The sequence below is a fragment of the Neomonachus schauinslandi genome, chromosome 2, assembly GCF_002201575.2.
Source record: "Neomonachus schauinslandi chromosome 2, ASM220157v2, whole genome shotgun sequence".
Taxonomy (NCBI): domain Eukaryota; kingdom Metazoa; phylum Chordata; class Mammalia; order Carnivora; family Phocidae; genus Neomonachus; species Neomonachus schauinslandi.
Window position 1 is genome coordinate 110300556 of NC_058404.1, and position 27402 is coordinate 110327957.

A 27402-nucleotide genomic window follows, 5' to 3' on the forward strand; every position below is an offset into this window, starting at 1 on the left:
TCATCTATTAATTTATTCACTCAACAGATCTATATTATCAGCTACGTAGTAGGTGCTGTTTAGATGTTAGACACATAGCAGTGTACAAGATAAAGTCCTCGCTGAACTTTTATTTCTGCAGATATGTATTTATGATAAATTTTCGGAGAAAAAGAAACCAGGGTAAAAGTATAGAGCAAATAGGGCTAGTATTTTAGATAGATTGGTCAGGAAAGAGTCCTATTAGGAGATGATTTTGAGCAGAGGCCTGAAGTAAGTGAGAGAAAAAGGTATTGACGCTCTGAGAGAAGAACACTCTAGAGTGGAGTTAACAAAAAGTAGCAGAGCCCCAAAGCCTGAGAATGCACAGGGTACCCAGGGAACAGCAGGGAGGAAAGGTCTCTGGGATTTATAAAAGAAGGAGAGAGATGGGAGATAGGACAAGCCTTCACCGAACAGTAAGACACACCATCATTTAAATCGAGGAAAAGAAGCCACAGAAAGAAACTGAGAAAGAATAGCCAGTAAAATAGAGGGGAAAAAACATGAAGGGAGGGTATCATGGAAAGTGAGTGAAGAAAACATTTTAAGAAGAGATTAATTTTTTTGGTCAAATGTTACGAAGGGGCACATGAGGTGAAGACTGAAAAATTACTCATTGTGTTTGGCAATGAGGAAATACTTGGTGAATTTTATGAGATTGTTTTCTGTTGGGTGGTGATGACAAAAGACTGACTGGCATGGATTCTAGAGACAGTTCTAGAGAGAACAGGAAGACCTGAAGCAGATACAGGAAATTTAGACTATATTTTTGAAGAGATTTTCTATAAAATGAATGGAGAAACAGAACAATCATACAGGGAGGAATGTGGAGTGAAAGGAGTTGTTTTGTGTAGTTTTTAAAGATGGGCTCTATTAAAGCATGTTTTCGTGCTGTTGAGCATGGTCTAGTTGTAGGATTCCACAGAGGACAACTAGAGCAGGGAGGTCCTTAATTGGATAAAAAGGGATGAGATCCAGGACAAAAGAAGAGATGATGGTTTTAGCAAAGACATTTCATAGCAGAGGGAAGGAAGAGTATAGGCACTGAGATGCACTTAGGTTGGTAGATTTTGTGAAAGAATATGGACATTTGCTTCAGACGATTCTTATTTTTTCTAAGAAATATGAAGCTTGGTCATCAGCTTTGAATAAGGAGAAGAGAAAAATGTTGGAGGCTGGAAAGAAGAAGAGAATTCTCGGTATAAAATAGAGATGAGAGAGAAGAAGAAAGAGAGTGAATGAGCATGTGAATAAATGAGAATGGATTGGAGAAACTTTAGTGCTGAAAAGGTGGTAGGGCCAATGGCTGGAGGTCCCGGTGGGTTTGAAGAATTGTTGGTGTGGAAGCAAAAGAGGAAGTAAGTGTAATGCTTCAAGTTAGGACGCAGGAGTAGTATAGTCAGTGGTAATGATACAGTCTTGGTTGTGAGCACTGAAATGGGTAGCTAACGTAGAATACAAGGCACAAGTATCAGAAGTGCCATCCAGGAACTAAGGCAAGGGCACTGGATAGGTCATCCATGTTGTTATGACTGAGTGTTTCTATCCCCTTAAAATTCACGTGATGAAACCTAATCCCTATGTGGTAATATTTGGAGGTGGTGCCTTTGGGCTGTAACTAGGTCATGACGGTAGAGCCCTCAGGAACGAGATTAATGCCCTGATAAGAAAAGGCCGAAGAGCTCTCTAGCTAGCTCTCTTTCCCCCATGTGCGGACACAGCAAGAAGACAGCCATCTGCAATCCAGAGGAGGGCCCTTGCCAGATCCTATGCTGTCATCCTGATCTCTGACTTCCATTCTCTGGAACTGTGAGAAATAAATTTCTCTTGTTTAAGCCACCGAGTTCATGGCATTTTGTTATAGCAGTCCCAAATGGTTAGGACAATGGTGAAATAACCAAGAATGAGCAGTATGGGTACCTATAAAATGAGAAAAATGTGTGATCACCGAAGTCCATAGACCACCCTCTAAAAAAAGGGAAGATTTGGTCCAGTTGTCTGAATTAACCACAGCTACAACACACCCACACACCCCAGTTGTCTGACCTTCACTATGATCCAGTGCAATTGTCTGTTCAATTTCTGCATAGCTATGACTGATGCGCTCTTGGAGAGGCTCTGTGCTGGCCTCCATGAGATGAACAATATCCATTCGGTTGATCTTGGTGAGACATTCAATGAGATTGGTATCTGGGATATTAGAGAAAATGCATTTATTACATTTGAGGGGTACTCTTTTTAAGACCTCTTTCATTTAGTTGCCTTACTAAAATTTGATATTTGTATAGGAAACAAAGCTTAATTAAAGGTCTTTGTAAAAAATAAGCAAATAGGAAAGATATATGCATAAAAAGGTGGGACAGCATACGCATCGGCCCTAAAAGTAGAGTTGCCAGATATTATATAGGACACTGTCAAATTTGAATTTCAGATAAAACAAGCAAACAAATTTTAAAGTATAAGTATATCCCAAATATCACATGGAGTGTACTTGTACTAAAAAACTATTTGTTGGGGTGCCTGGGTGGCTCAGTCGTTAAGCGGCTGCCTTCGGCTCAGGTCATGATCCCAGGGTCCTGGGATCGAGCCCCGCGTCAGGCTCGCTGCTCAGCAGGAAGCCTGCTTCTCCCTCTCCCACTCCCCCTGTTTCTGCTCTCGCTCTCTCTCTCTGTCAAATAAATAAATAATATCTTAAAAAAAATAAAATCAAAAACTATTTGTTGATTCTCTGAAATTTAACTGGGTGCCCTCTAGTTTTATTTGCCAAATCTGGCAATCCTACCTAGAAGAATGGCAAGAGAAGAAAGGGCAAATGTAGACTGGATGTAAATAAAGGAGGTCTACAGGTAGATCTTCAGAGAGACATAAAAGGAAGTAGCAAATTTAGACTAGCTGAAGAATGAGACGAAGTAATGGTCTTTATCACTTCTCATTTGATTTGATGTGGTCAGAATATTATATACAAATCATTATAAAGAATATCTACATGACATCTTTCCCTCATTTACGTTATTTAGGAGTAAAGGAAGTAGGAACTGAAGGCAATGCGCTGCCAATAAAACAATGACAAACTAACGGTGTCCACTCTCAATATTTTGAAAATTTTAGGACTTTAATAACATTCCTGTTAGCAGCCGGGGTTTCCCCTAATTGACAATGTTCATGGGAATATAGTGTAAGAATTGTTATGCAAGATGCATATTTTAGAAATGTCATAGCTTGTTCTCATTTGCTTGCAGCAGTATTTCAGATTGATAGCATTCGTTATTTTATTGTTTTACTGAATTTGCAGGAAAGGGCTTGTTGAGCAAGACTTATAGCTCAACCTTTAGCCTAATGCTTTTCACACAGAGCTCCCCACCTACCTGTAGCTTGCCTGCCATCCCTTTCTAGCCAGTACTTCAATAGCGCATGGCTCTGGTCTTGGAGGGAGTTCGGGTTCTCAATTCGGATTTGATGAATCTGCTCCTCAGTGAAATCCAGTTCTCTTGCTAATTCTAGAAAAGAAAATACGACTCCATAAACATCTGAACTTCGAAGTTCGAGTCTCCACACCTGGCTCTGTGATTTTGTAAATGATGCATTCTTTGTATTGCTGTAATAGGGTTCATTTTCCCCCCTACATATTAGAAGTAACTCTCAAGATGCCTTTGTTCTTCTAGCCCTAATTGTGGATGTTCTCCTTAAAACTGGGTATAGAATTGATCACGTTCACAGTGGAAACACTAAATTTGACGCAATGGATGATAAAACATGTATAATTCAGGCCCATTTAATTCCAAAATGCAGACTGGACCATTAACACAGGCTTATACTCTTAACCAAGATAATGGAAAATAAATGACTGAAAACAGAAGTAATAGACTTTCTCACTTTCAATCATCATTAACTAACGTTTTAAGTACTGTAAATCCTATTTCTGGATACTTGGATAAATACTGGCTGTGGTTATATTATGTTGGTTGGATAAGCTCCTGTCTTTAATTTGATGTCACTTGAATAAAAGCTCTGGGAAGCATTAATTGACCTAGGGAAAAAGCCACAAAATTTTCCTTTAAAGTCTACCATTAACATCGTACATGGACACTTATACACTGTGGTGTGCATATGTATGTATGTGTGTGTGTGTGTGTGTGTGTAAATAAGTCCTCTTTGGATGGCAATTGGCCAATATCTTTCAAAATTAAAAATACACATACCCTTTATCCAGATATTCAATTCTACTTCTATTAATATGCCCTATAGAGATACTCATGAAAATACACCATGCACTAGGATGTTTGTCATTAACAACCTAAATGTCCAGCAATAAAGGCCACTGACAAAATTATACTTTCGGGGTGGCTCAGTCATTAAGCGTCTGCCTTCAGCTCAGGTCATGATCCCAGGGTCCTGAGATCCAGCCCCGGCATTGGGCTCCCTGCTTGGCGGGGAGCCTGCTTCTCCCTCTCCCGCTCCCCCTGCTTGTGTTCCCTCTCTTGCTGTCTCTCTCTCTGTCAAATAAATAAATAAAATCTTTAAAAAAAATTATGATACTTTCACACAGTAAAACTAAATAGACATTTCAAAGAATGAGATAGATATGTCTATGCTGATGGAATATTCACAGGGAATATTATTGAGAAAAATTGTGCTTATTTTTAAAAAGTACACATAGATGTGGGTACGGCCTATTTTTTCTGAATACACGAGAAAGTGTAAGTAGTTACTTTTGAGGCATGAAGCTTGAAGACCAGATGCAGGTAAAAGAAACTTATTTACACTTTTAGTGTATGTGCTGCTGAAGCGAGCACATACACTTGTAATTTTATACCATTCTGTATGGTTGTGGGGTTTGAATTTTCAACAAGTATATAGATATTACGTTTTATACACAAACACACACATACTTAAGAAATAAATAATTCTGAATGTCATCTATTTAATTAGTCAATCAGGGATATTTTGATGTCCTTTCTTCTCCTAAATCCCTCAATTAAAAAAACCTGATCAGTATTTAGCAACTACTTCAAAATGTTTAAAAGTGAGGAAATGACTATTCTTTCTGCTCTGTTATTAATTATCTTTGTTAAGGGTCTTATGGATTTCTATTCATCATATTGATTTTATAATTCATTTTTTAAAATAATTTTACATACCTTATAATTTTTATACTTAAATATCCTAATTTCTCAGAAAATTAGTGAAACGTCTTATTCATATGTATTTCAACATGCATCCAAGGCAAATTTTAGTACTATTTACAATGAAGATATCTGATATAAGGTATCTAAAATAAGGAGCCCTAGGTTTAATCTCCAACTAAATTCTGTGACAATTACACCTAACAGTGATTTTGAAACACAGTAATCCCCTCAAAGTTTGGATATCCATAGCTCCCAATGGAGGACAGTGACATCTGGTATATTCTCAAAGTCCCCCAATTTAAAGTTCTATTTTTCTAAATTCCAGAGATAATAAAAGGCCTGTCCTGGATTTTCTAGTTCAGAGTTTATTATTCTTTTCACTATTCCACATGGTCTTCCTCAAGAAAGAAAGAAAGAAAAAAAAAAAACCTTTTCATTGTTAATGACACTTGGCTAATGCAATTGTGTTACTTAAACAAAGCAAGTTTTCTTGAGAAAATGAGTCACACTAATTTTACCTGTCCAGCTGAAGCCAAGATGATCAGCAATATAAGCCAGCCTTTCCTCGATCCGTTCCTGCTCATCCTGTTGATCTACAGGTCAAAAACAGAATGGCCAAATGTTGTCTATGACAGGAGAGCAACCACAGTACTCATCCAAAGAAAGGAAGTCACTTGTCCAAATATTTAATAATAGCATAAATTAGCTATTATATTTCAAATCATTTTAAATTGTGTGTTTGCCTGGTTTCTGGAATGGAATGGGGAATCAATTTAATTATAAATCATGAAAACCAACTGCTTCCATATCTCTTTAATCAAGACTAGTCACTGGACATATAAGTTGCTGATTTCTAGCAATCTTAGGATTTTCTTTTTAAATTATCTGAGAGAATACTGCCTACCAGAAGACAATCATCTTGTTCATCAAAAACCAGAAAAATCATAAATGGGATGCAGAAGTGGAGTAACTGGTTAGGATCTCCTATTGCTGCCTGTGGCACCATAGATCACTTCTGGGTCATGTCTAAAAAGAAATCACATCCAAGATTCATAAGAGACATAGATCATGGGTTAATCAGGCCATCCTGGGTTTTTTTCAGTCTGGCCAGAAACATTTTCCTTGGTCCTGGTGACCTTGGAAGAAGGGAGGATAAAGGCATATGTATTTGTGTCTATTGTGTCAATAGGTATAGATGTCTTTTGTGTGAAATTTCAGTCTACTTACTAAGTAAGCTTATATATTACTCCCACAGACTTTAATTTTCCCATTGGTTTTTAACCCCCATTAATTGATAGGCAGCATTTTAGGCATCATGACAACTTACGACACAAATTTAAGAATAATAGTCTTTATTGTAGAGATATTGGAAGACCAGAGGCTACTTCTCAAAGCCATCTATGGTTTCCTTTTTTATAATTCAAAGGGTCATCATCCTCTCCCGGTCACTTACATCATGCAAAGTTTGAGTTTTTGTTGTCTGTTGCACCTAATCGGAGTACATTCTCCATTCACCTAACACTAAAACAAAAAGCATGGGGTTTTTTGGCCTTATAGTTGTTTGCTTCAAGTGTTTACCAGTGGTATCTGAGATCCAACCTTCTGAATCAAAAACAGATCCACAACAATTGGTATTTTGGGATAATGTGAAATCTTCTTGGGCAAATGGCTTCCTAATGATTACAAATTTATTGAGTACAAATTATTTTAAAATACTTAAAGGTAAGAAGGAAAAGCAATGAATCCTTACCATATGAAACAAAGCCCAACGTATTCATGTGCAAAAGCAAAAGTGCTTAATTTGAGGCTAAGCCTGGGACTCCAGAACAACAAAACTCAAAGCTTGCATGGCCTGACGTGCAGCGGCTCGAGAAAGGCAAGATCACCATTGCCTGTTTATCATGTTTATGTTTTCCATAAGCATTCTCATTACTCAATCTTGAGATTGTTTTCATAGACAAGAGTACACAGAGAAAGCACGAAACACAAAGGCCTTACACAAACACAGTAACCACTACAGAAAGCTTAAAGAAAATGAGACACAGATCACCAAATAAAAGATATACAAAAAAACGATATCAAATTTATGACATGCGTAGCACAGGGAATCCCAGCGGCTGGCAAATACCTTCAGCATGGTCATGGCCATTTTCATCAGGGATGCGTTCAATCAGAGTCTCAATGGACTCATCCCAAATAGGCCTTGTGTCAAAGATGTCCTCAGGAATTGAATGCTCGGTCTCAACAGGTGGCAGATTTTCAATTACTGAAACTTCCAGGGCACTACTACTTTCATCATCTGAAACTAAGTCTTGCTCCCTTTCTGACTGTGTAAGTCTATCCACTAACTTGGAAGCCTCATCACTAATCTCCTCAAAGAATTCTATGGAGTTCCTGTAAAGGTCAAAGAAATGCTCCTTACTTTCTTTTGTAGGGCTCACAGCGCCTTTGCAGGAAGATGTGGTGCTTTTGCTCTTAACTGGCAATCGGGATGTAAATATCTTTGGTCTGGTGGCCCCCTCTTCTGAATCTAACTCCAGCTCCTCTGTCCTCTCTCTGCTCTCTGTTTCTGTCTCAGTGTAACTTTTGGTTTTTACTGGACATTTGGTCTTTGAGTCCAAAGCACTGGCATCAGATTCAGATTTGCTTCCACTATCTGGTGTTCTGCTTGTCATGTCCTGACCCTGAGGAGCCACTATTTTCTGGAGAGATGAATCTAGATGTGAAAGCTGCTGCTCTACTCTTTGGACAGGGGCTTTCACAGGGATTTTAGACTTTGGTTTTGTTTCATCCTCTTTACTTTCCTCATCCAGGCTGGGTAAGAAATCTTCAGAAAGGGAACTCTCATACTCCACGGATAGGGGTGCCGGGGTTGATGTGGGTATAGTCCTTACTGGAATTTTGGATTTGCTTTCAGTAGAAGGCACATTCTCCATGGGTGCAGTAGGGATTTCAATTACTGATTTCTGTTCCTCTGGGGAAGAATCAGGAGAATCACCCTCCCGATCTGAATACACAGACCTGGTAACTGCGGAAAAATCTAACTGAATGTGTACAACTGATTCAGGGGGGTCAGGGCAAGATGGATCTTTCACACAAGATTTAGGAGGCGTATCACCCATTTGTGTGGTGGGGAGGTCCTCGGCGCCTTCAGAAAGAGCCTCTTTTGGTGATGTTTCAATGGAGGTTGAGTTCCCCATGTGGGTGTTAAGTTGAGCATCTGAAGCAGGTATTTCCTCTGCTTCCTCACTCAGGTCATCTGGAATTAAGTATGCTTCCTCACTCACTGTTTCTTTGGATTCTGAGAGAGCTAGTGACTCAGCTGATGTCTCCCGTTGTGGGGGCTCAGCCCCAGGACTCCCTTCTTTCATGTCTTCAGAGAGAGTCTCTTCCCTGGATTCTTGCCCAATTTGGAAAAAGTGAAAACTTTCATCGGCATAGGACCTTTTGGTCATATCGATGGCACCACTTCGGGTCATCTCAAACAATTTTCCTTCCTGAAAGAGAAATGGGTTTTGCTCACTGGTTGGGGTCCCCTCTTCAGTTGGGGTCCTTGCCGGAGTGGTGTCAGGGGTGGTACCCTGTGATTGTCTGTCTACCATCAAACCAAATATCTTTTGTTCTTCCTCTTTCACTCGAGCTTCAAAGGCTTCATCATCCTCACGGATTTCACTCCAGGAATCCGAATCCACATCAGTTTTTGTGATGATGACTTTGCTGATTTGGTCACTAACAACTGCTGATGTATTTGGTACAGAAGGCTCTAAAGATGAAGGGGCTTGATCTGATTGCTTTTCCCATGAGGTGCTTTCTTGTTTGGATTCTTTTTCCATGTTTTGGTCCTCAAAATTAGATTCTTGGCTTGAAACAGTTCTATTGGGGGAGCTGGTTACCACCACGTCTTCAACAGAGGATGTGATGGTAACAGAACACACTTCCGAAGAGTGAAAACTTGTGTGTCCTGCATCCGTTTGGGTTTTGCTTTCTTCACTGGAGAAAAAAGATTGGGAAGGAACATTTTCATAAGGGCTTATTATTTGAGGATCGTAGATTTCATCAGTCTCAGCTGGGTCAGACACTGGAACATCCATGTACAATTTATCTGTTTGAGTAGTAATCGGTGAGTCTTGAGTGGCATAGTCCTTCGGTAAGCTCTCAAAAGCCTGGTCGGTTTTGGTGTCCTCCCTTTTTGTAGCAGAAGAGAGAGGGGATATGTCTTCATCTAATTCTTGTCCTTCAGAGGCTGGACAGTGAGGCAAGGAGGACAAAGATGAAGAGCTTTCACTGGGGCAATCTATCTGTAGAGATTCCACTCGAGAAACATCAAGCTCTTCTCCTTTGGTGTCTTTTTCATCAGTGTCTTGCAGAGGTACTGATTCCTCGTGGATAGTTAGCTGCTCGTTGGCATCTTCCCTGGGGGAGCTGTAGAGACCTGAAGGTATAGGAGTGACTGAGCTGCTGGGACTTCCGGTCCCACACCTATGGCCTTCACAGACTTCTGGTTGCTCAGCATCTCCGTTCAGATCATCATAAGACATATCTGGGCCGTTAGTAGAAACAGTAGGACTCTCTTCAGGTACATGGGATTCACGATCTTTTTCTTCTGATTTACTGGACTCTTCTTGACTATCTTCATTCATTTTGAAAGTGTATTGTTTGGAAACGATGGGTTGAAATTGTACTTCTTCAGGACTGGAATTGGAGTCTACGCTGGATGGAAGTGGGGAAGGAGGCTGCACCCGAATAACTGGCTCTGGTAAGAGGCCTGCGTCAGCACCTTTTTTCAGCTGTGCCAACTCAGGTTCACTCTCGGAGGAGGAAGAAGTCTTTCTGCTCTCCGATGTTACTACCACAGGGACATCGCTTTCATCCTCGACACTCTCCATCTGTTTTGGTTCATCCACATCTGCTGAACAGTCAGCATCTGGGTCAGAGGATGAAGAAGATTCTTCTTGCTTGGGTTCTTTCTTGTAGTCCCTTTTCTGCTTTGCTTCTTGTTCAAGTTCGTCAAACGTTTTGATTTTGGTTACCATTTTAAACATTTCCTCTTCAGGTGTGAATCTCCTTTTCTCCCCATTTTCCAAGTCATCCTCCTCTGCACATTCGTGAATTACAGCTGGTTTGGGTGTGCTTGCATCTGTGGCTTTGGGTGTGACCTCATAGCTAATTTCTTCCGAGCTGGGGGTGTCAGGAGAAAGGGGGCTCTTCCCTGAGCTCTCTACCAGTGACGTTTGCTCAACACTGTCATCCTCGGCACTGCCATCCGGGTCTCGGAGCAGCCGGGACCGCACAGAGGCCACTTCCGTAAAGAGTTCTGTTTTGGCTATGGCTGCAGGAAGAGGGAAGTGACTTGGGAGAACTCCAGCCTTCATCTTTGGTTCCACAGGGCTGCTTTCAAGAGAGTCACGGCAAGGGGATTCTTTCAGAGGACTTGGCTCCAGAGAATCCGGCGTTTTGTGTGAGGAGTTATCCTCCAGCACAGGGCTGGCTTCCAGGGAGTCTCTGTGGCTCACTGCAAAGGATTCATCAGCACCGGGGCTGAGGACCTCACTATCTCGGCTAGGGAGTGCAAGTTCTAACCCCTGGGGACTTCTAGCAACTCCCTGGGGCTTTGATTCAGTTCCTGTGCCTGTCTTTATACAAGCTTCGGGCCGTGGAGAGGCCTTTGTCTCATCTGAGGGCTCAGTGGTTGTGGATTTCTGAGCTTCAGTATCAGTGTGGGTTTTGTGGGCTGAACCAACTTTCGTAAGTTGACCCTCATCAGAGAATGCTTCCGCAGTCAATCCTTTGGGTGTTTCTTTGGCTAGTAACACACTGCAGCTGCCAAGGGAATCATCTTCTTGCTCGGGGCATGTATCTTTGGAAGGGTCTAGGGTGGCCTCCTTCAGCAAACACTCAGCTGAGGACTCCGTGCCTTCAGTGACTATGGCACCTTGTTCTTCAGAACCATCAGTGATGTCTTTGATTGAGGGATGGTCTTTTTCTGAAGGAACTGCTATTGGTGTTTCTGACTTTGTCGTTCCGCTTATTTCCCCAATTTGCTCCTCACTTTTCTTCGGTGAGAAAGAAAGGCTTTCTGGGCTTGTCTCAGGGGTCTCTGCAAGGCCCTCATGCTTATAGCTTTCTTCGGAACTAATCTGAGGGGTCCCTTCCATCAGGCTGCCACATGGAGAACCTGCCACCCCTTCAGGCTTGAGGCTCTCAGAACTGCCATCCAAAGCACCACTTTGTAAAGACAGAGCCGGGAGAAATTCATCTTTCATGTAATCTAGTGGAAATGTTGTGTTGAAAGGACTAGTAAGTACTTGATCTAAGTGAAGCTGTACTTCTTCTGTCTTCTCACTCATTCGGAATTGTTGGTATTTGTCATTGTCTTCCAATTCTTGCTTAATGACGTCAGAAAAGTCAGTGGAGGTTTTCCTGTCTGGGCTGATCTGGAGATCCATGTCTCCCTGTTCATCAGTCAGCTTTTCTTTGGGAACTTCACTCTCTTTATGGCTTTCTTCTTCTGGTGCTGACTGAACGGGTTCAGGTGTTTTGTGGCTAAGAGCTTTCGCCTTCTCTGTAACTAGATCTTCTCTCTTAAACCCTACGGAGGAAGCACGGACTGCTCTTTTGGATTCGGAAACTCCTGTTACCACAAATCTCTGGCCTCGTTTGATCGTCTGACTCTCGGTTTTCTGTGTTTCTCTGTGGTTTAGCATCTGCCCCTTTTCTTTTTCTACCCGAGCTTTGCCTTTTTCTTGTGGCTGCTTTTGTTTTGCTGACTTGTGCTCAAAGAGTCCAGTCTTATGTTTAGATGGGTCCTGACCTGACTGGAAAGCTTTCATCAACTCCCGGACAGACATTGTCTCCTCAATTCTTTCTGTTTTTGAGGTGGGGGATACAGGTGGTAGCTTTTCTGTTTTCCCAGAAGGCGACACAGGCAGATGCTTCTCAGTTTTTCCAGAGGTTGATACAGGTGGATGCTTTTCCATTCGTCCAGCTGGTGACACAGGCAAGCGTTTTTCTGTTCTCCCAGGTGATCCTGGTGCATGTTTCTCCATTCTCCCAGAGGGCGATACAGGTGGGCGTTTGTCCATTTTACCTGAAGGTGAAATAGGTGGGTGTCTTTCTGTTTTTGTAGATGACACAGGGGAGTGCCTTTCCGTTTTTGTCGAGGGTGACACAGGTGAGTGTTTCTCGGTTTTACTTGATGACACAGGGGAATGCCTTTCAGTTTTTGCAGAGGGGGACACAGGTGAGTGCTTCTCAGCTTTACTTGACGGTGACACCAGAGGATGCCTCTCAGTTTTTGTAGAGGAGGAAAGAGAAGAGTGTCTTTCTGTTTTAGAGGAGGGTGATGCCAGTACATGCCTCTCTGACTTCTGAGAGGGTGATGCAGCTGGATGTGTCCTGTGGGTTACCTTTTTTGGCACATCTTCCTTACCTTTGACTCTGACTGGCAACTTGCTTCGACCTTTTTGTTCATCTTCCACTCGTTTCTGAAGGGCCTTTACTTTGTCCTTTATGGAACCAATGGGAGTTTCTTCTATCAAAGGTGAAGTGGCCTTTACAGTGGGAAGGGGCTCGGGGGCTAAACCTGCATCTTCATCTAATGACTCTTCTGAACTACATTTTTTAAGTTCACTTTTTTCTGCACTACCTTGTACACTTTCCTCTTTTTGTTTTTGTTTTTCTTTTAATTTCCTTCTCACTGGCTTCTTTATTCCCAGGCTCGGTTTGTGCTGTTTCTGCGCACTTTGTGTCTCATCTGGGGTTGCATCTTTCCCTTCATTTTCAGAGCTCCTGCCAGTAGCCAGAGCCTCACGCTTCTCCCCTGTTATCTCTTGAACTGTCTGCAGTGGCCTTTCATGAGGAGACACACAGGAATTTAGATCCTCAGTAAGGTAGTTCACTAGCCCAGTTGAGTCTTTCTCTACTTTGACGTTGTGTTCTTTATCTATTCTAACTTCTACACATGGGTATTCGGTGATTTCTAAAGGTGCTTTTAGCTTAGCCTCCTCTATTTCCTCATCACTGACAATCACCCATTCCTCTTCCTCTAATTCTCTCTCCGACTGAGACCTTCGCACACTGCCTTCATCTCTCGTGCAGGTTCCACTTCTCAGGATTTCATTCACTTTCTCTAAGTCCTCTTTAACTCTTTCAACAATTTCAAAAGGCTCTCCTGGCTCTTCCTCAGCAGCCTTCACCAGCTCCTTCACCTTGATAGAACCTGCCCTATCAGATACATCTGTGGTCAAGATGGCGGTCATTTTGATCAAATCTTGTTTCATCTCAGAAACTTCAGAGAGCAAGTCCGGACTGGCTAGGACAGGAACTTCATTAACCAGGTGACTTTTCAGGACAGATGTTTCTGTAGATTCTGTCTCATCATCTTTGATGTGAATGAAAAACATTGAAAGTAAAATGGAAATCAAAAAATATATTGGCAAATGTAATCAGGACTGAAATGACACAGTGTCTTTTCCTGTTGTGGCGGGAGGGACAACAGAATGGGCTGGGAATGGTGGATCCACAAGGTCTCAGGATACAAAAGCAAAGCAAGGCTAACGGAAAAAAAAAACAAAACCAAAAACTGAAAAGGAAAAATGAGCAGGAAATAACTTGCTTAATTTTCTCACTTACAGCACATCCACACATACAACAAAGCTATAACAAATAGCCATGACAGACACACACACACACACACACACACACACACACACACCATCACAGATCAAAACAAAGAACGAACGCAGTGAAATTACACAGAAGTATCTCAAGATTGTTCAGATGTTACAGATCAATGTTGAAAAAAAATATAAACATGGGGAAAGAAAAGGAAAAAAGCATTAGAAATTGCAGAAAGTTGATTTCCTCTAGGAGAAAGCCAGTAGTAGCAAATTCAGAATGCCTTCTAATGAAGTATATGTTTTTTAATCATATAAAAATCCGGAAATCAGTATGTTTTGTTCTGCCAATATACAGTGACTATATAAGAGATGTCTGAATCAGCTGCAGACCGGCATTTCATCTAAGGGAAATTCACACCTAACAATGAAACGAATGGTCTTGTGCTAAGAGGCATGGTCCTTTCCTTGGAGCAACCTCCTGGTTTAGACACATAAAGGACAGACCAAGGAGGGAAATAAAGGAAAGGAAAGAAAAAAAAGAACAAAACAACGACTGTGATTAAACTTATATGTGAGTCCAAAGTTAAAATGTGATGCATGGCAATCCAAATCAGAGACAGTCACACGAGACACACGCACAGTTTATGTAAGCCAAGTTATTTCCATGCAAAGCAAAGGTGGAAAGAAACTGGTGGGAGCGGTGGCTTTGCTGAAATGCACGGGCAGGAGGATGGTTAAGAAATTAGAACAAATATGGAACACATTACTGTGGTGAAGCATATTTATTTTCTACAGGCCTGTACATAGGTGCTGAATGTAGTAGTATATTCGAGGGACAGGTAGTGGGGACCTGCACCCATTCAAAGCAAAAAGGAAAAGTCGGTCAAACTCTTTTAGGATTTGCTTTTGAAAAGACTTAGGAAAGAGTTCCTTCACTAGAGCTCTTCTTTAGAGGTTATTTTATACCTAGACGAAGATTATTTAAGGATTGTCTTTAAACTAAGGATTGTCTTTAAACCAAAAAAAAACAAAAAACAACAACAACAAAACAATCCAAACGTGTCTATGTTTAAACTTTAAAAAATATTCACAACACCTGGGAGTCATTTAGGAGAATTTGTGGCATTATAGCTATATAGTAGCTTTTTCCTCCTTTTTTAAAGATTTTATTTATTTGAGACAGAGAGAGAGCATGAGAGAGGGGTGAGGGACAGAGGGAGAAGCAGACTCCCCGCTGGGCAGGGAGCCCAATGCGGGGCTCGATTCTGGGACTCTGGGATCATGACCTGAGCCGAAGGCAGGTGCTTAACTGACTGAGCCACCCAGGCACCCCCTCCTTTTTCTTTTTTAAACAACTGAGCCAGGGGAATGTATTAAACTTGAATTTCTACTAGCTAGTATTCAAGAAACAAAGAAAAGGGCCTTTTAAATAAACATAGTAGTTCCGAAGAAGAAAGTGGGATAATAAAATAAAACCTCTTTTTAAAAAAAGGAATTAAGGCAATGATAATGTCACTTTTTTAACAAATAAGTGTCTTCTCTTGGGAGAATTGGTATTTATTGAGGAGATATACTCTGTGACTATGCATATATAAAGATATCTTAAAATAATTTATATCAATGCAGATTTGTTTAAGTACAAACCAAATGAAAACATCCAGAATTTCAAATAATCTAGTCCTGAATGATGATTTAACATAAGAGCAAAGAAACTCTCAATTAAAAGCATTCTAGGGGCACCTGGGTGGCTCAGTCCGTAAGCGGCCGCCTTCTGCTCGGGTCATGATCCTGGAGTCCTGGGATCGAGCCCTGCCTTGTGCTCCCTGCTCAGTGGGGAGTCTGCTTCTCCCTCTGCCCTTCACCCCCTGCTCCTGCTCTCCAAATAAATAAATCAAATCTTTAAAAAAAAAAAAATCCCAGTAAGTTAGTAATTTACATTATACTAAGTCTTAAAAAAAAAAAAAAAAAAAAAGCCCCCGGATCATTGCATAGGGCCAGATGACCATATTAAACATGGTTTTAAGTTTTCTCCTTTTGGGAATAGCAACCTGAAATACAGTGAATCAAAATGAATTTTTAAATGAATAAACAATAAAAATTAGTATTTTTTTCCTCAACTATTTGGGGGCATAGAAGCAAGAAAGAAACCTGAAAAATTCAACTTCTTCCACACAAGAAACCAGAGTCACCAGAAACAGGCCCCAAAACTAAAATATTAATGTATTGTTACAAACCCAAAATGAGTTCTAAGATAACTCTCTTAAGGTCTGTAAAAACCAGTTCTCTCTGTACTAAATTATATTTAGGATTTGCATCATTATTTAAAATTAGCCCTATCATGGCACAATGTTGTGATTAGTAATTTCATCCAGAAGGTTTTGATTTTTGCATTCCTGGTTCTTTTTTTTTTTTTCCAGAAAGTTTCACAAAAGTCCGTTAGGCCGCAGCCCTAAAGAAGTCCGTTATACTTCACCACAGTAAGAGGTGCTGGGTAGTGGGGGTGGGGGGAGGGTTAGCTTTAGCTGAGAACTATTAAGACAGTATCACTTTTGCAGGTGTAGCCTACAAAAATAATGAGCTCTCTCCCGAAGTCAGTGTTGCTTGATATAAAAGTGATACTGTCATGTCAGTGCTTAAAAAAAAAATGAGATGACAATGTTATGCTAACAAATGGACAAAAATGGTAGGGTGGGTTTCTAAACAAGCATAACAGCAATGCAGGGTTAACAGGGGTATCAAAAGAAAGTGAATGCTTAGATGAATAATCATTGCATTTTACTGCTAATTAGCTCAACAAATTAGATATTTTTGTAATTTAACTGGCCAAGCTGCTTTTCTAAATATACATTAATGATTAATAAGGACAATATAAAAATATAATTATTATAGTGGTTAGTAATGGCAACTAGCTGCATTTTAATTCATGCTTCTCTTTATTGTAGCCAGCTTTCAAACAAACTCAATTTTATTTAAAATCTTACTTTTTTCTGATGTCATATCGATCTGAAAGAAAACATACATAAATTGAATGGTTACAAACTGCGTCTGCTTTCACAGCCCCTGATGTGCAAATAAGCTCCTATTCATAATCACACCCATGGGGAGATAACATAAGCTAGAGGAAGGTCAAAGTACTTTGCTACAGTTCTTCCTGAGAGTCTCCTTGATTCTTATCCTAACTTTGGGGAAAAAACAAACCTCCTTTCTAGACTTCATAGGTGGAAAGCACTTTTTAATGTTATTTCTAGCAAGATATGATCCAGGGTGCGTTTGATGTTAGAAATACATATGTATTAGGGAAAAGGCCAGGAAAAGAGTGAAGTGGGTGTTAAACAGTGTCAATTTAGTTGAGAAAAAGAAGGAAAGAACAAACAGCATGCCAGGGTAATACATTCTACAGAAGTAGCAGTTTCATTGTCATTAATGACAAGCCAAAATTCTAAATCCTGAAAAGAATACAAACTGGATCTATTGCCCTGCATAGCTCCTGAAAATATTCAATCGAACAATCACAAACCTAATGCAAGAAACTCATTTAAATATAGCAAAAAATGGTTTTATAGTTGCATTGTGCTTCTAAGAAGTTGTGTAGGTACCATTTTGAACAGGTTTGGTGAGGGGGTCACCATGTGCACGAAGGAAACTGAGTATGTGAGACAAAGAGTGGCTATACAATCGAGGGGAAGGTTGACATCTGTCCTGTCATAATTACTGTGCATATGGTTCTATATGGCAGGACAGTGAGGCTATCACCTCCCCTCTTGTCCTGCTCCGCGGCCAGGGTAGGAGTAAAAAGTGAATTCAGGGCAATTCTCTGCACTAAAAAGGCCTTACATTTTAAGCTGGTGGGTACAAGGGTATTTACTATATTTTTCTTTATGTTTTTGTATTCCCAAATCCATCAAGTAACATTAAAAATATAACACTAGTATATTTGAAAATCTTTATGTGCAACTAATAACAACTGCATTTGTCTACCTTATAAGCAGGAACCAATATGTAAATAGGGAAGTAGAAGGAATTTCCTTTCATTTCTATGATGATGTTTGGGCATTCAAATCTTTATAAGGGAAACAAACACAGATGTGCCTGGACTATCAAAGAAGTCTTATTCAAAAGGTTCTTTATTCAAGGTAACCTCTTGAAGACTGGCTTTCTTCATCTATGATAGCACAGACCTCACAGGGCAATTGTGAGGATCAGTGTTGATCAGGTACGTGGAGCACTTAATAAAGAATCTACCTTATAAGAAGTGCTCATTATTAGTAGAGTTCTGCATTATAATATTATAGTCTACTGGTTGAACTATACACTTCTTAAAGTTTTTAGTCTTAGTGCTTCTCAAACTTTTTGGTTTCAAGACTCCTTTACACTCCTAAAAATTATTGAAGACCTTGAAGAACTTCTGTTTATGTTTGATATATACAAGTAAATATCTGTCTTATACATTAAAACTGAGAAATTCCTAGAACCTAAGTATACACAAGCACCCATTCCAGAGTCAGACTGATGATGTCATCATATGTAATGTAGCCTCTGGAAAACTCCTCTACAGCTTGTGGAGATACGGGAGGCAAAAGACAAATAATGTCTCAGTTATATTAAAAACAAAAAAAGTTTTGATCTCCAGACCAACCTTTGAGAACTGAAATAATGGCTTGGCCTTCAGTAGTCAGTAGAGAAACCTTTATTATTGCACAGAGACAGGGTAACAATTTATAGAGAAAGCTTTACTATCCTTTGAATTTAGTCCATGAGATGAGAAAACAGAGGCTCAGAGAGGTTAAGTAAAACTGTGACCCTTCAGTTACTAACAACCGCATAACCCTTCTAAGAACACAGGTTAACTATGTGCTCTTATTAGTGGTTATAGCAAATACAGACATCAATAAGCGACAATGCCATACAATTACCTCTTCTTCCTGCTCTCTTTTTTCCATCTTGCATGGCATCTTGGGGTGGCAAGGAATCAGAGTCAGATCAAGAACAGGAAGAGTAGAGAGTCTTTAGAAGAAAAGATTAAATACACTGCCAACAAACATCAACAGGCAAGCATACCATCAGCGTACTCTGGTTTTCTTCTTACTAACAGTTTATAGAAGACAGGCACAAAAATTTAAAAGGATTGATTTAAATGTGAAAGTCTGTAGATTCAAGAGGCAAAAGAACCAAAATTATAAGTATACTAATTTTTAGACAAAAGAACTAAAATTACAAATATACTCATTTCAGATCCTAGAGGTTACTAGTAGCCTTAAAGTTGGATATTTAATGGATTTGATGCATATGTCTAGAGAAATGGGGATGATATATCCCAGTCATTACAGATACTAGCCGAAAATGTTAAAGACCACAAATAAGCTTATGGTAAAAATATTTTGAATACACAGGCAATATTTAGGAGTTCTATTATAATAAAGAGCTACTAAATTCTAAAGTTTATGTGAAGTGTATATAATGTTTGGCATTGTTTTCCTTTTTATTTTGAGTTACTAACTGGAAAGGTGTCCTGGACCATCATGGCATTAATGATATGTCTCAACTTAGAAATATAGTGTAATAATAAAGTAAATGCTTTATTTTACAGCACACTGAAAGTTCACTGAAATCAGAGACAAAGCTCATTCATCTTTATACGTCACTCAGTTGGACTGCCCACAGCAGTATATATTTTGTTGTGCTTCTTATTTGGCATTCTGCTTCGGTGACTCACAAATCTACAAACCCCAAAGTACATTTTCCATCACTGGAGTGAAATTAGATTATGCTCATTTGGTGGATATACTTATTGCTGTATTCCAATTACTGGAATAATGCATGTGTTTTCATATACAGATAATATTTCACTTTTATCATATAATGAGAATTTGCAACGTTAAACATGAAGCTTTTCTCTCTGTGTCCGATCTCTATTTAGAAGAATAATTGGTTAAGAAAAATATACCATAGTGGGTAAAAAGAAGTGTCGAAAATGCTTTGTTTTGTGGAGTCAAGATTTAGGGTTTTAAATATATTTCTACATCTCCTCCAAGTCTTACCTGCCATTACTCATCGCCCTCCCCAACCTCTAGTACACATACTGACAGCTCTGCAGCCCCCTACAGACCGCCATGGGGGATGGGGAGAAACTTTCCACTGAAAAGATATTGGTTAAAATTTTTTTAAGTAATAAAAATTAAGTTATCCCCAACATTTAATTCATTCAGTTGTCGTCTTCAACTTGATCAGAGTAAGCCAGGAATTCTGTAATGCTGAGCAGTCTGAATAGAAAGTAATACCTGGTAAGGAGACTTTGGGTCAGGAATTGATGAAGTGTTCCTTTTCAACAATGTTTCAAATCTACCCCTTGTCACATGGGAGTATTTTCTATACTAATCATGCTAAAATCATTGAAAAATTAGTTTGATACCCCCAAAACATTATAGGTTATAAGATGAATAGGAATTTATTTTAGCAATAAGATAAAATCTCATGAGGTTGCTCTGAATTTAATAATAAATAATCCACCTGTGAATTGGCAGTGAACAGAAGCTAATGAACTCATAATACTTTGCTGGGGCCAAATGGACTAGTATCACCCCAGAAGGGCACATAAAAACAACAGTGAAGACAAAGCCAATTTATTTTTAAAAATGAGTCCAAAAAGTTAAATCTTAAATTCAAATTTTCTTTCCTGTCCAATATGTATTGATAGAAAAGTTTCCAACAGAGTGAATTTAATGCAAAATAAAGGAGAGCTACCTTTTTTCCTTACTTAAGTGGAAAATCGTTAAGTTTGACAGGGAATCAAAAATGACTGCTATATGTGCTTGCATTCAGTGCTTTTGCTTTTACTTATTTTAAAGGGTTTGAAAATTAAATCCTATAGAGACTGAACCGCACTCCAACAGATTTGACAATACCTTTGTATAAATCGGCAGGGTGATGTTTAAGTTGCAAATAGCTTGATGCACCAGGCCTCTTGTGGATTTTGGCTCTTTCATAAACGATAGTCGCCCGCAAGGTTCCTGAGTCGTGTCACGTACCTTGAACAAGAAAGGCATACGTACTTCACCCACCTATGATGTGTACTATTTATTTTAATTAGATGATACTCAAGAGAATGAGGAAAAAATAAATTCATTTGATAATGCTAAGGATTTAGAGGTGTTCCTTTCTCTGTTTCTATATTCATTTAGAATGACTTTTTAAAAATCATTCAGCTTTTAAAAAATCGTGGTAAAAGACACGTACCATAAAATTTACCATTTCCATTTTTACGCTTACCATTTTTAAGTGTCCAATTTAGCGGCATTAAGCACATGCACAAACTTGTGCATTCATCAAATCCCTACTATGCAGAATTTGTCATCATCCCAAACACAAACTCTGTACCCATTAAACAATAGCTCCCCAATCTTCTCTTCCGCCATCCCAGGTCACCTCTATTCTACTTTCTGTCTCTGTAAATTTGCCTCTTCCAGGTACCCTGAATACATAAGAGTTATACATTGTTTGTTCCTTTTGAGTCTGGGTTATTTTACTTAGCGTAATATTTTCAAACTTCAACCACGTTGCAACATATATCAGAATTTCATTCTTTAAAAGAATTGTGTTAAAATATACATAACATAGAACTTATCATTTCCACCATTTTTACATGCACAGTTCAGCAGCAATAAGTACATTCACACTGTTGTACAACCATCACTACCATTCATCTTCGGAACTTCTTCATGTTCACCAACTGAAACTCTGTTTCCATTGAACACGAACTTTCCATTCCTCCCTCACCTCATCTCCTGGCAATCACCGTTCTATTTTCTGACTTTAGGCATTTGACCTCTCTAGGTACCTCTTATAAGTGGAAACAGAGTATTTGTCCTTTTGTGTCTGGCTAATTTCACTTAGCATATGCCTTCCAGGTTCATCCATGTTACAGCATGTATCAAAATGTCATTCCTTATTAAGGCTGAATAATATTCCATTGTACGTATATACCATTTTTTATCCATTCACCTGTCAATGGATACTTGGGATGTTTCCACCTTTTGGCTACTGTGAATAATGCTCTTATGAACACCGGGATAAAAGTAACTGCTTGAGTCCCTGCTCTCAGTTCTTTTGGGTATATACCTAGAAGTGGAATTGCTGGATCATAGGCTAATCTAGGTTTGAATTTTTGAGGAATCATCATACTGTTTTCCACAATGGCTGCATCCATTTTGTATTCCCACCAGCAATGATCGGGGTCCCAATTTCTCCACATCCTTGCCAACATGTGTTAGCTATTTCATTATTTATATACTTATTTTTTAACAGCTGCCACCCTAATGGGTACAAAGTTTCTCATTGTGATTTGAATCTGAATTTCCTTAAGCTGTTGAGCATCTTTTCATATGCTTATTGGCCACCAGTTTGCCTTCTTTGGAGAAATGTCTGAGTCCTTTGCTCATTTCTGTATTTGGTTGTTTGTACAATGCCTTTTGCGGGGCACCTGGGTGGCTCAGTCATTAAGCGTCTGCCTTCCGCTCAGGTCATGATCTCAGGGTCCTGGGATCGAGCCCGGCATCGGGCTCCCTGCTCGGCGGGAAGCCTGCTTCTCCCTCTCCCACTCCCCCTGCTTGTGTTCCCTCTGTCGCTGTGTCTCTCTCTGTCAAATAAATAAAATCTTTAAAAAAAAAGAATGACTTTTGCACATCAACAATATCAAGTATTAGCTTAATTATACAGCCATTTGTGTTAAATGGACCCATTATCCTCAGCAGTTACAGTTTAATGTGGTGATCTCTAAGAACCTATCTTTAATCAGATAAAACAATCAAACCAGAAATGGCACAACAAAGGACTCAGAGATCTGGGGAAAGCTTAACAGACTTTAAAAAACTTGAGAGGTTTACTGACATACGCTTGGAAAGTCATAAGGGATTAAAATGAGTCATTGCTGACAAACTGGGAATTAGTAGTCTGAAGGCCATGTAGTGAAAACTATTGGAGACCAGCTTCTATCTTGTGAGGATTGAGCATTAGGACTTCTAGATTAGTGAAATACACTGTGAGAAGCAAGAAAAAAAAAAATGAGTGGCTGGAGAAATAGAGCACAGAATTATTACTTCCTTTTCATTTCATGAATCTCGCCATCACATATTTTTGTCCCTTTTTAGAACTGGAATCTAGAATGAAATGTATATATATCGCTGCCAAATTCCTAAGTTGAATTAATATTCTTAAACAGAGACAACAAATTCACAGTGTACTGAAGTATCTCCAGAAATGTTTGTTGGATGAATTTATGAAAATATACGCAGTTCACAGCTCTATCTGGGATAATCTCTTACTAGATTAAGTGAGATCCTGGGTCCCTTGAGAGCTTTTATTACAAAAAGTCGTCACTTAGAACTCTTTTGGTCTCCACATTAATGAAATTCATAAATTTTTAAAATGTAAGCATAAATATTTAGAAGAAATGATAGTAAAAAAAGAGAGAGAGACTTGTAAAATTTGGGAAAAAAAGTAACCAGTTTTTCTAATTAATGAACTGGCTATTTGTCCTAATTCTCAGCCTTAACCATAGTCTATAAGTTATAAAATGAAGGTTGAATTTGAACTTCAAAAATAAAAACAGTTTTATAGGACTTTAAAATTTCACAGACATGGTTTTAAAAAATTACTGTAATGACTGAAAAGCAAAATTGTCTCCTACTAAAGGGAGTCAAATCCTTACTTGATCTTAAGTAAAATGCATTACAAAAGCCCATGTCTTATTACCTTGACAAAGAGAGGAAGTCGGTTTTCTTTGAAGGCAAAAAAACTGAAGATATGATGTTGGCCACTCTTGGTTAATGGCACCAGGTTGCCAAAACAATCAACATAGATGGGTTTTCCTTCTAGTACCTGGTAAAAACAGAGAAAAATAACACAGAATATAACAGCTATAATTATTACTTGTTATTTACATAAAAAGTGGTGGTATTACTTGGAACATCAAAATTCTTAAAATATACATACATAATCTTTACATTGCTAACATTTTGTCTTATCTGTGACAAAGCATGCGCTAATACTCCCTCTTCTTACTGGTATAAGAATCTTCAAATGCACGGTGGCATTTAATGTTAATGTTTTCATTTCTAACACTGCTTCATGTTACCCTCCCCCCCCCCAAAAAAACCCCCAGTATCTCTTTAAGTCCTAAATTTAAATTTTTGATTGGGTAATTTTTGACATCGTAATGAGTCAGGTTACTTGACTTTAATATCCAAAGGCCCACAGATAGAAAATTCTGAAATAAGAATAAATAATGCAGAAAAGCCCTGGATATGGTACATTCACATTTACACAAAGGATATACTTCCCGACTATTTCCTTTAGTATTAAAAATAATAAAAACAACAAGGAAAGATAAAGATACCTAAACTATTACAGTCACTTACATACTTTACCAATAACTCATAACTTTTCCCAAGATAATTTTAAGAGAGTCCTTTTACCACCTCACATACACTGAGACTATCCCTATATCCAAACTGGCAAAAACGGCAGACTTTGGACCTTGACCTACTAACTGATCAAAATGTGGACTGTTCTTTTTCTTTTTTAATGGCTCTATTTATTAAATACTATTTTAAATATAACCTACTAGCAAGGGTATAAACAACAGGTTAACATAAATTATTTTTGTAAATAACAGTACCTCTACATCCCTGCTTCTGGCCACCTCAGCAAAGTTTTCTTGTTGTTCTAGGGTCTTATCCACTTTATCATCAGTCATGCAGAAACATCTCAACCTGGCTTCAATGGGGTCGTGTGATTTGGCAAACACAACAAATTTGGCCATATACGGTACACAGATAATTTCTCTATACACTTGTGATGCAAAGGTAACAGATTCCTGGATTTGTCGACAATCTATCAGCCAGAACCTACAAAATGGAGTAAGATCAGTTATCTGAAATTTAAAGTATACCAGTTGAATTAAAAAACAACAGTCCCTTCACTATGGTCAAAATAGTCATTAAATGTTTCTTGGAAAAAGGGAGAGAAGGAGATGAGAGAAACTAAAGGAAAGAGGAAGAAAGTGAAAGGAGGAAAGATAAAAGGATAGATGGGAAGGGAGAAGGGAATGTGGGGAAAAGAGAAAGATTAGGCGTTTAAGATCAACTATCAAGGGGCGCCTGGGTGGCTCAGTTGGTTGGGCGACTGCCTTCGGCTCAGGTCATGATCCTGGAGTCCCTGGATCGAGTCCCGCATCGGGCTCCCTGCTCAGCGGGGAGTCTGCTTCTCCCTCTGACCCTCCCCCCTCTCATGTGCTCTCTCTCTCTCAAATAAATAAAATAAAATAAAATAAAAATCTTTAAAAAAAGATCAACTATCAAATGCTGTATTTGTAATTTTCTTCCTTGGGGACTCTTCTGAGTATTGAGTCTTCTGAACTATATCTAAGTGCTTTAGAATCTTCTAGCGTGTAAGCTCAGTATTGGATATTATGACAAGTATCTCACTGAATGAGAGTTTCTATTTTCCTTGATTCCCTCTCCTCTTTGTTTCATTTCCTGAAACTCTTTTCAATAAAATCTACTCAGGTTTTCTTCATCATTCTTTTCCAACAACCTCTCTAGTCACCAAGGGGAAATAATACCATTTTTTAAAAATTGCTTTTGCTCCAGAACTTCTAAATATTGCTGAATATATCCTTAGAAGAAATCATTGGATTTGTGACCAATTTATGAGTTCTAGCCTCAGCTGAGTCTGTGACATTGCCTGGTAACTTTTTCCTCAGATACCATGGTATTCAGTATAGTAACTTCGCTAAACCTTTATGACACTCCTTGAGCTCCCTCCTCACCTGAGGCCTTAAGAAAGATAATTTCACTGAGAAAGTAGAGGCCACCATGGACATTTTTTCAATTTGCTATGTATACATTTTCAAAGGTTGATTCACATCCTCTGGCTCTGAAACCTTTCCCCACCAATGATCACCCACCCTCCTTCTCTTGACTCATTTCCCATAATCTTTCAACATTCCTGAGATTGCCCTACTGTCTTAGCCTCTCTTTTCTTTAAGTTCTTGATCCATCTCACTTTTTTTATTGGCTTTTAGTAAAATATATGCAAAGTTTACTATTTTAACCATTTTTAAGTGTAAAATTCATTGGTATTAAGTACACTTACAATACCGACTTTTCGGTCTATCCCACGAGGCTTTCCATAAACAATGCACAATCCTGCATTACTTCTGCATTACAGACTAAATGGATCACTGTTGCTCTCCCCCAGTACCCTTCTGCATTCTATCTTGGTATCTTGACTCATGTTACCTCTCTCTTCCACTTTTATTCTGCCTATAAGTTTCCTACATGTCTCTTAAGTCACCTCTTCTCAAACATCCTCTCTATTCCGATGCAAATACCCTCCGCTGAATTCTTTAATACCTCTGGGGGTACCTCTCATGCAAAACTTGCCATGTCTTGCATTAGAGTGTAGATGCCTCAGTGGCAGATCGCACTGGCTCACAGAGCCCGAGACTCAGTAGCTGAGCCTGAGCGGCTGAAAGGACAAACACGTGCCACACCACACCCAGGTACTGCCCCGTACCATTACTGACTTATTCATGAATTTCTACTTTTTCTTTTCCCCTTGAATATAAACTTAAGTTTTAACCACTCTCGACTTTAGTTTTCTCATCTGTAAAATGGCCACAATACCTCCTGTTCTATTTAAGTCACACAGTTGTTGTAGTAATCAAATTAAATGGGACATGCTTAGCAATCCATTAATCCCAGTGCAAATGGGAACTAATGGTAATCAACTGAGTTAGTGTGTGCATGACATAAAACTAGATAGCTTCAGCTGTTAGCAGATGTGTGATATGTAATTGGGTAATAGATGGGTAATATGCACATGTGTTAGAATGCATAAGAGTCACGGAAACCTTGAAACCATTTAAGCAAGTCATGGTGGGCTTTGTGTTTTTATTACTCTGTTGGAAAAAGTAGTTCAGGCTATTTTTTGACAGCAGGAAATTTATCTTTCCTAAGACCTTTGGGACTGGAAAAATCAGTGATGGCTACTAAAACCAAAGTCAGGGTCACAATCCCTTCTTTTTCTTAGATTTTAATCTGACTGGTTGTCCTTTATTGTCTCATCACTATTACATTTGCTAGCAAGTCCAGTTTAAAATATGAAAGTAAATGCAGATGTGTAAAAGCAAACCAAAAAGATTCACTTTTAAAGAACATAAGAAACAAAACAAAAGACAATGTGGAGGGGCAATATCATAGCAGGCTTTTCTGGGCTGCATAACCATACCTGGCAGACACATTGGTTGTAAAGGAAACACATTCATTGACAAATGTTAATGGCGTAGTTCCTGTAATATCTTCCCATTGTGCAGGAGTGGTTCCACCTGAAATAATATGATTGTTTAAAAAAAATCAGGCAAAACTCCAGGCTTTGAATTGTAAAATAAAGTCTTTGTGGTTCTGGCTGTGTTCACCCATATCATCCCATCCACCCCTCAGAATGACATATTGGAAACAACATGTCTAAAAACGACATGCTAAAAAATGACACACTGAAAACAAACAGCAGACACTACCTTTCAAGGAACTTAATTTAAAGGGAGGTTCTTTGAATAACTGCCTCAAATTACCTACTAA

At 39.1% G+C, this 27402-nt stretch overlaps 1 protein-coding gene across 1 annotated transcript in view; it reads right to left on the minus strand.

The window, feature by feature from the left end:
- ANK2 (ankyrin 2) overlaps positions 1-27402 on the minus strand; it is a 220910-nt gene that overhangs the window by 14479 nt on the left and 179029 nt on the right. The window contains exons 33-42 of the mRNA XM_044913085.1: positions 27053-27149; positions 24438-24666; positions 23513-23638; positions 20668-20790; positions 18679-18717; positions 16747-16768; positions 7276-13527; positions 5666-5740; positions 3387-3518; positions 2068-2211 (exon numbers count right to left, since the gene is read on the minus strand). Coding sequence (XP_044769020.1) covers positions 2068-2211; positions 3387-3518; positions 5666-5740; positions 7276-13527; positions 16747-16768; positions 18679-18717; positions 20668-20790; positions 23513-23638; positions 24438-24666; positions 27053-27149 — 7239 coding nt within the window. The remainder of the gene's footprint in view (positions 1-2067; positions 2212-3386; positions 3519-5665; positions 5741-7275; positions 13528-16746; positions 16769-18678; positions 18718-20667; positions 20791-23512; positions 23639-24437; positions 24667-27052; positions 27150-27402) is intronic.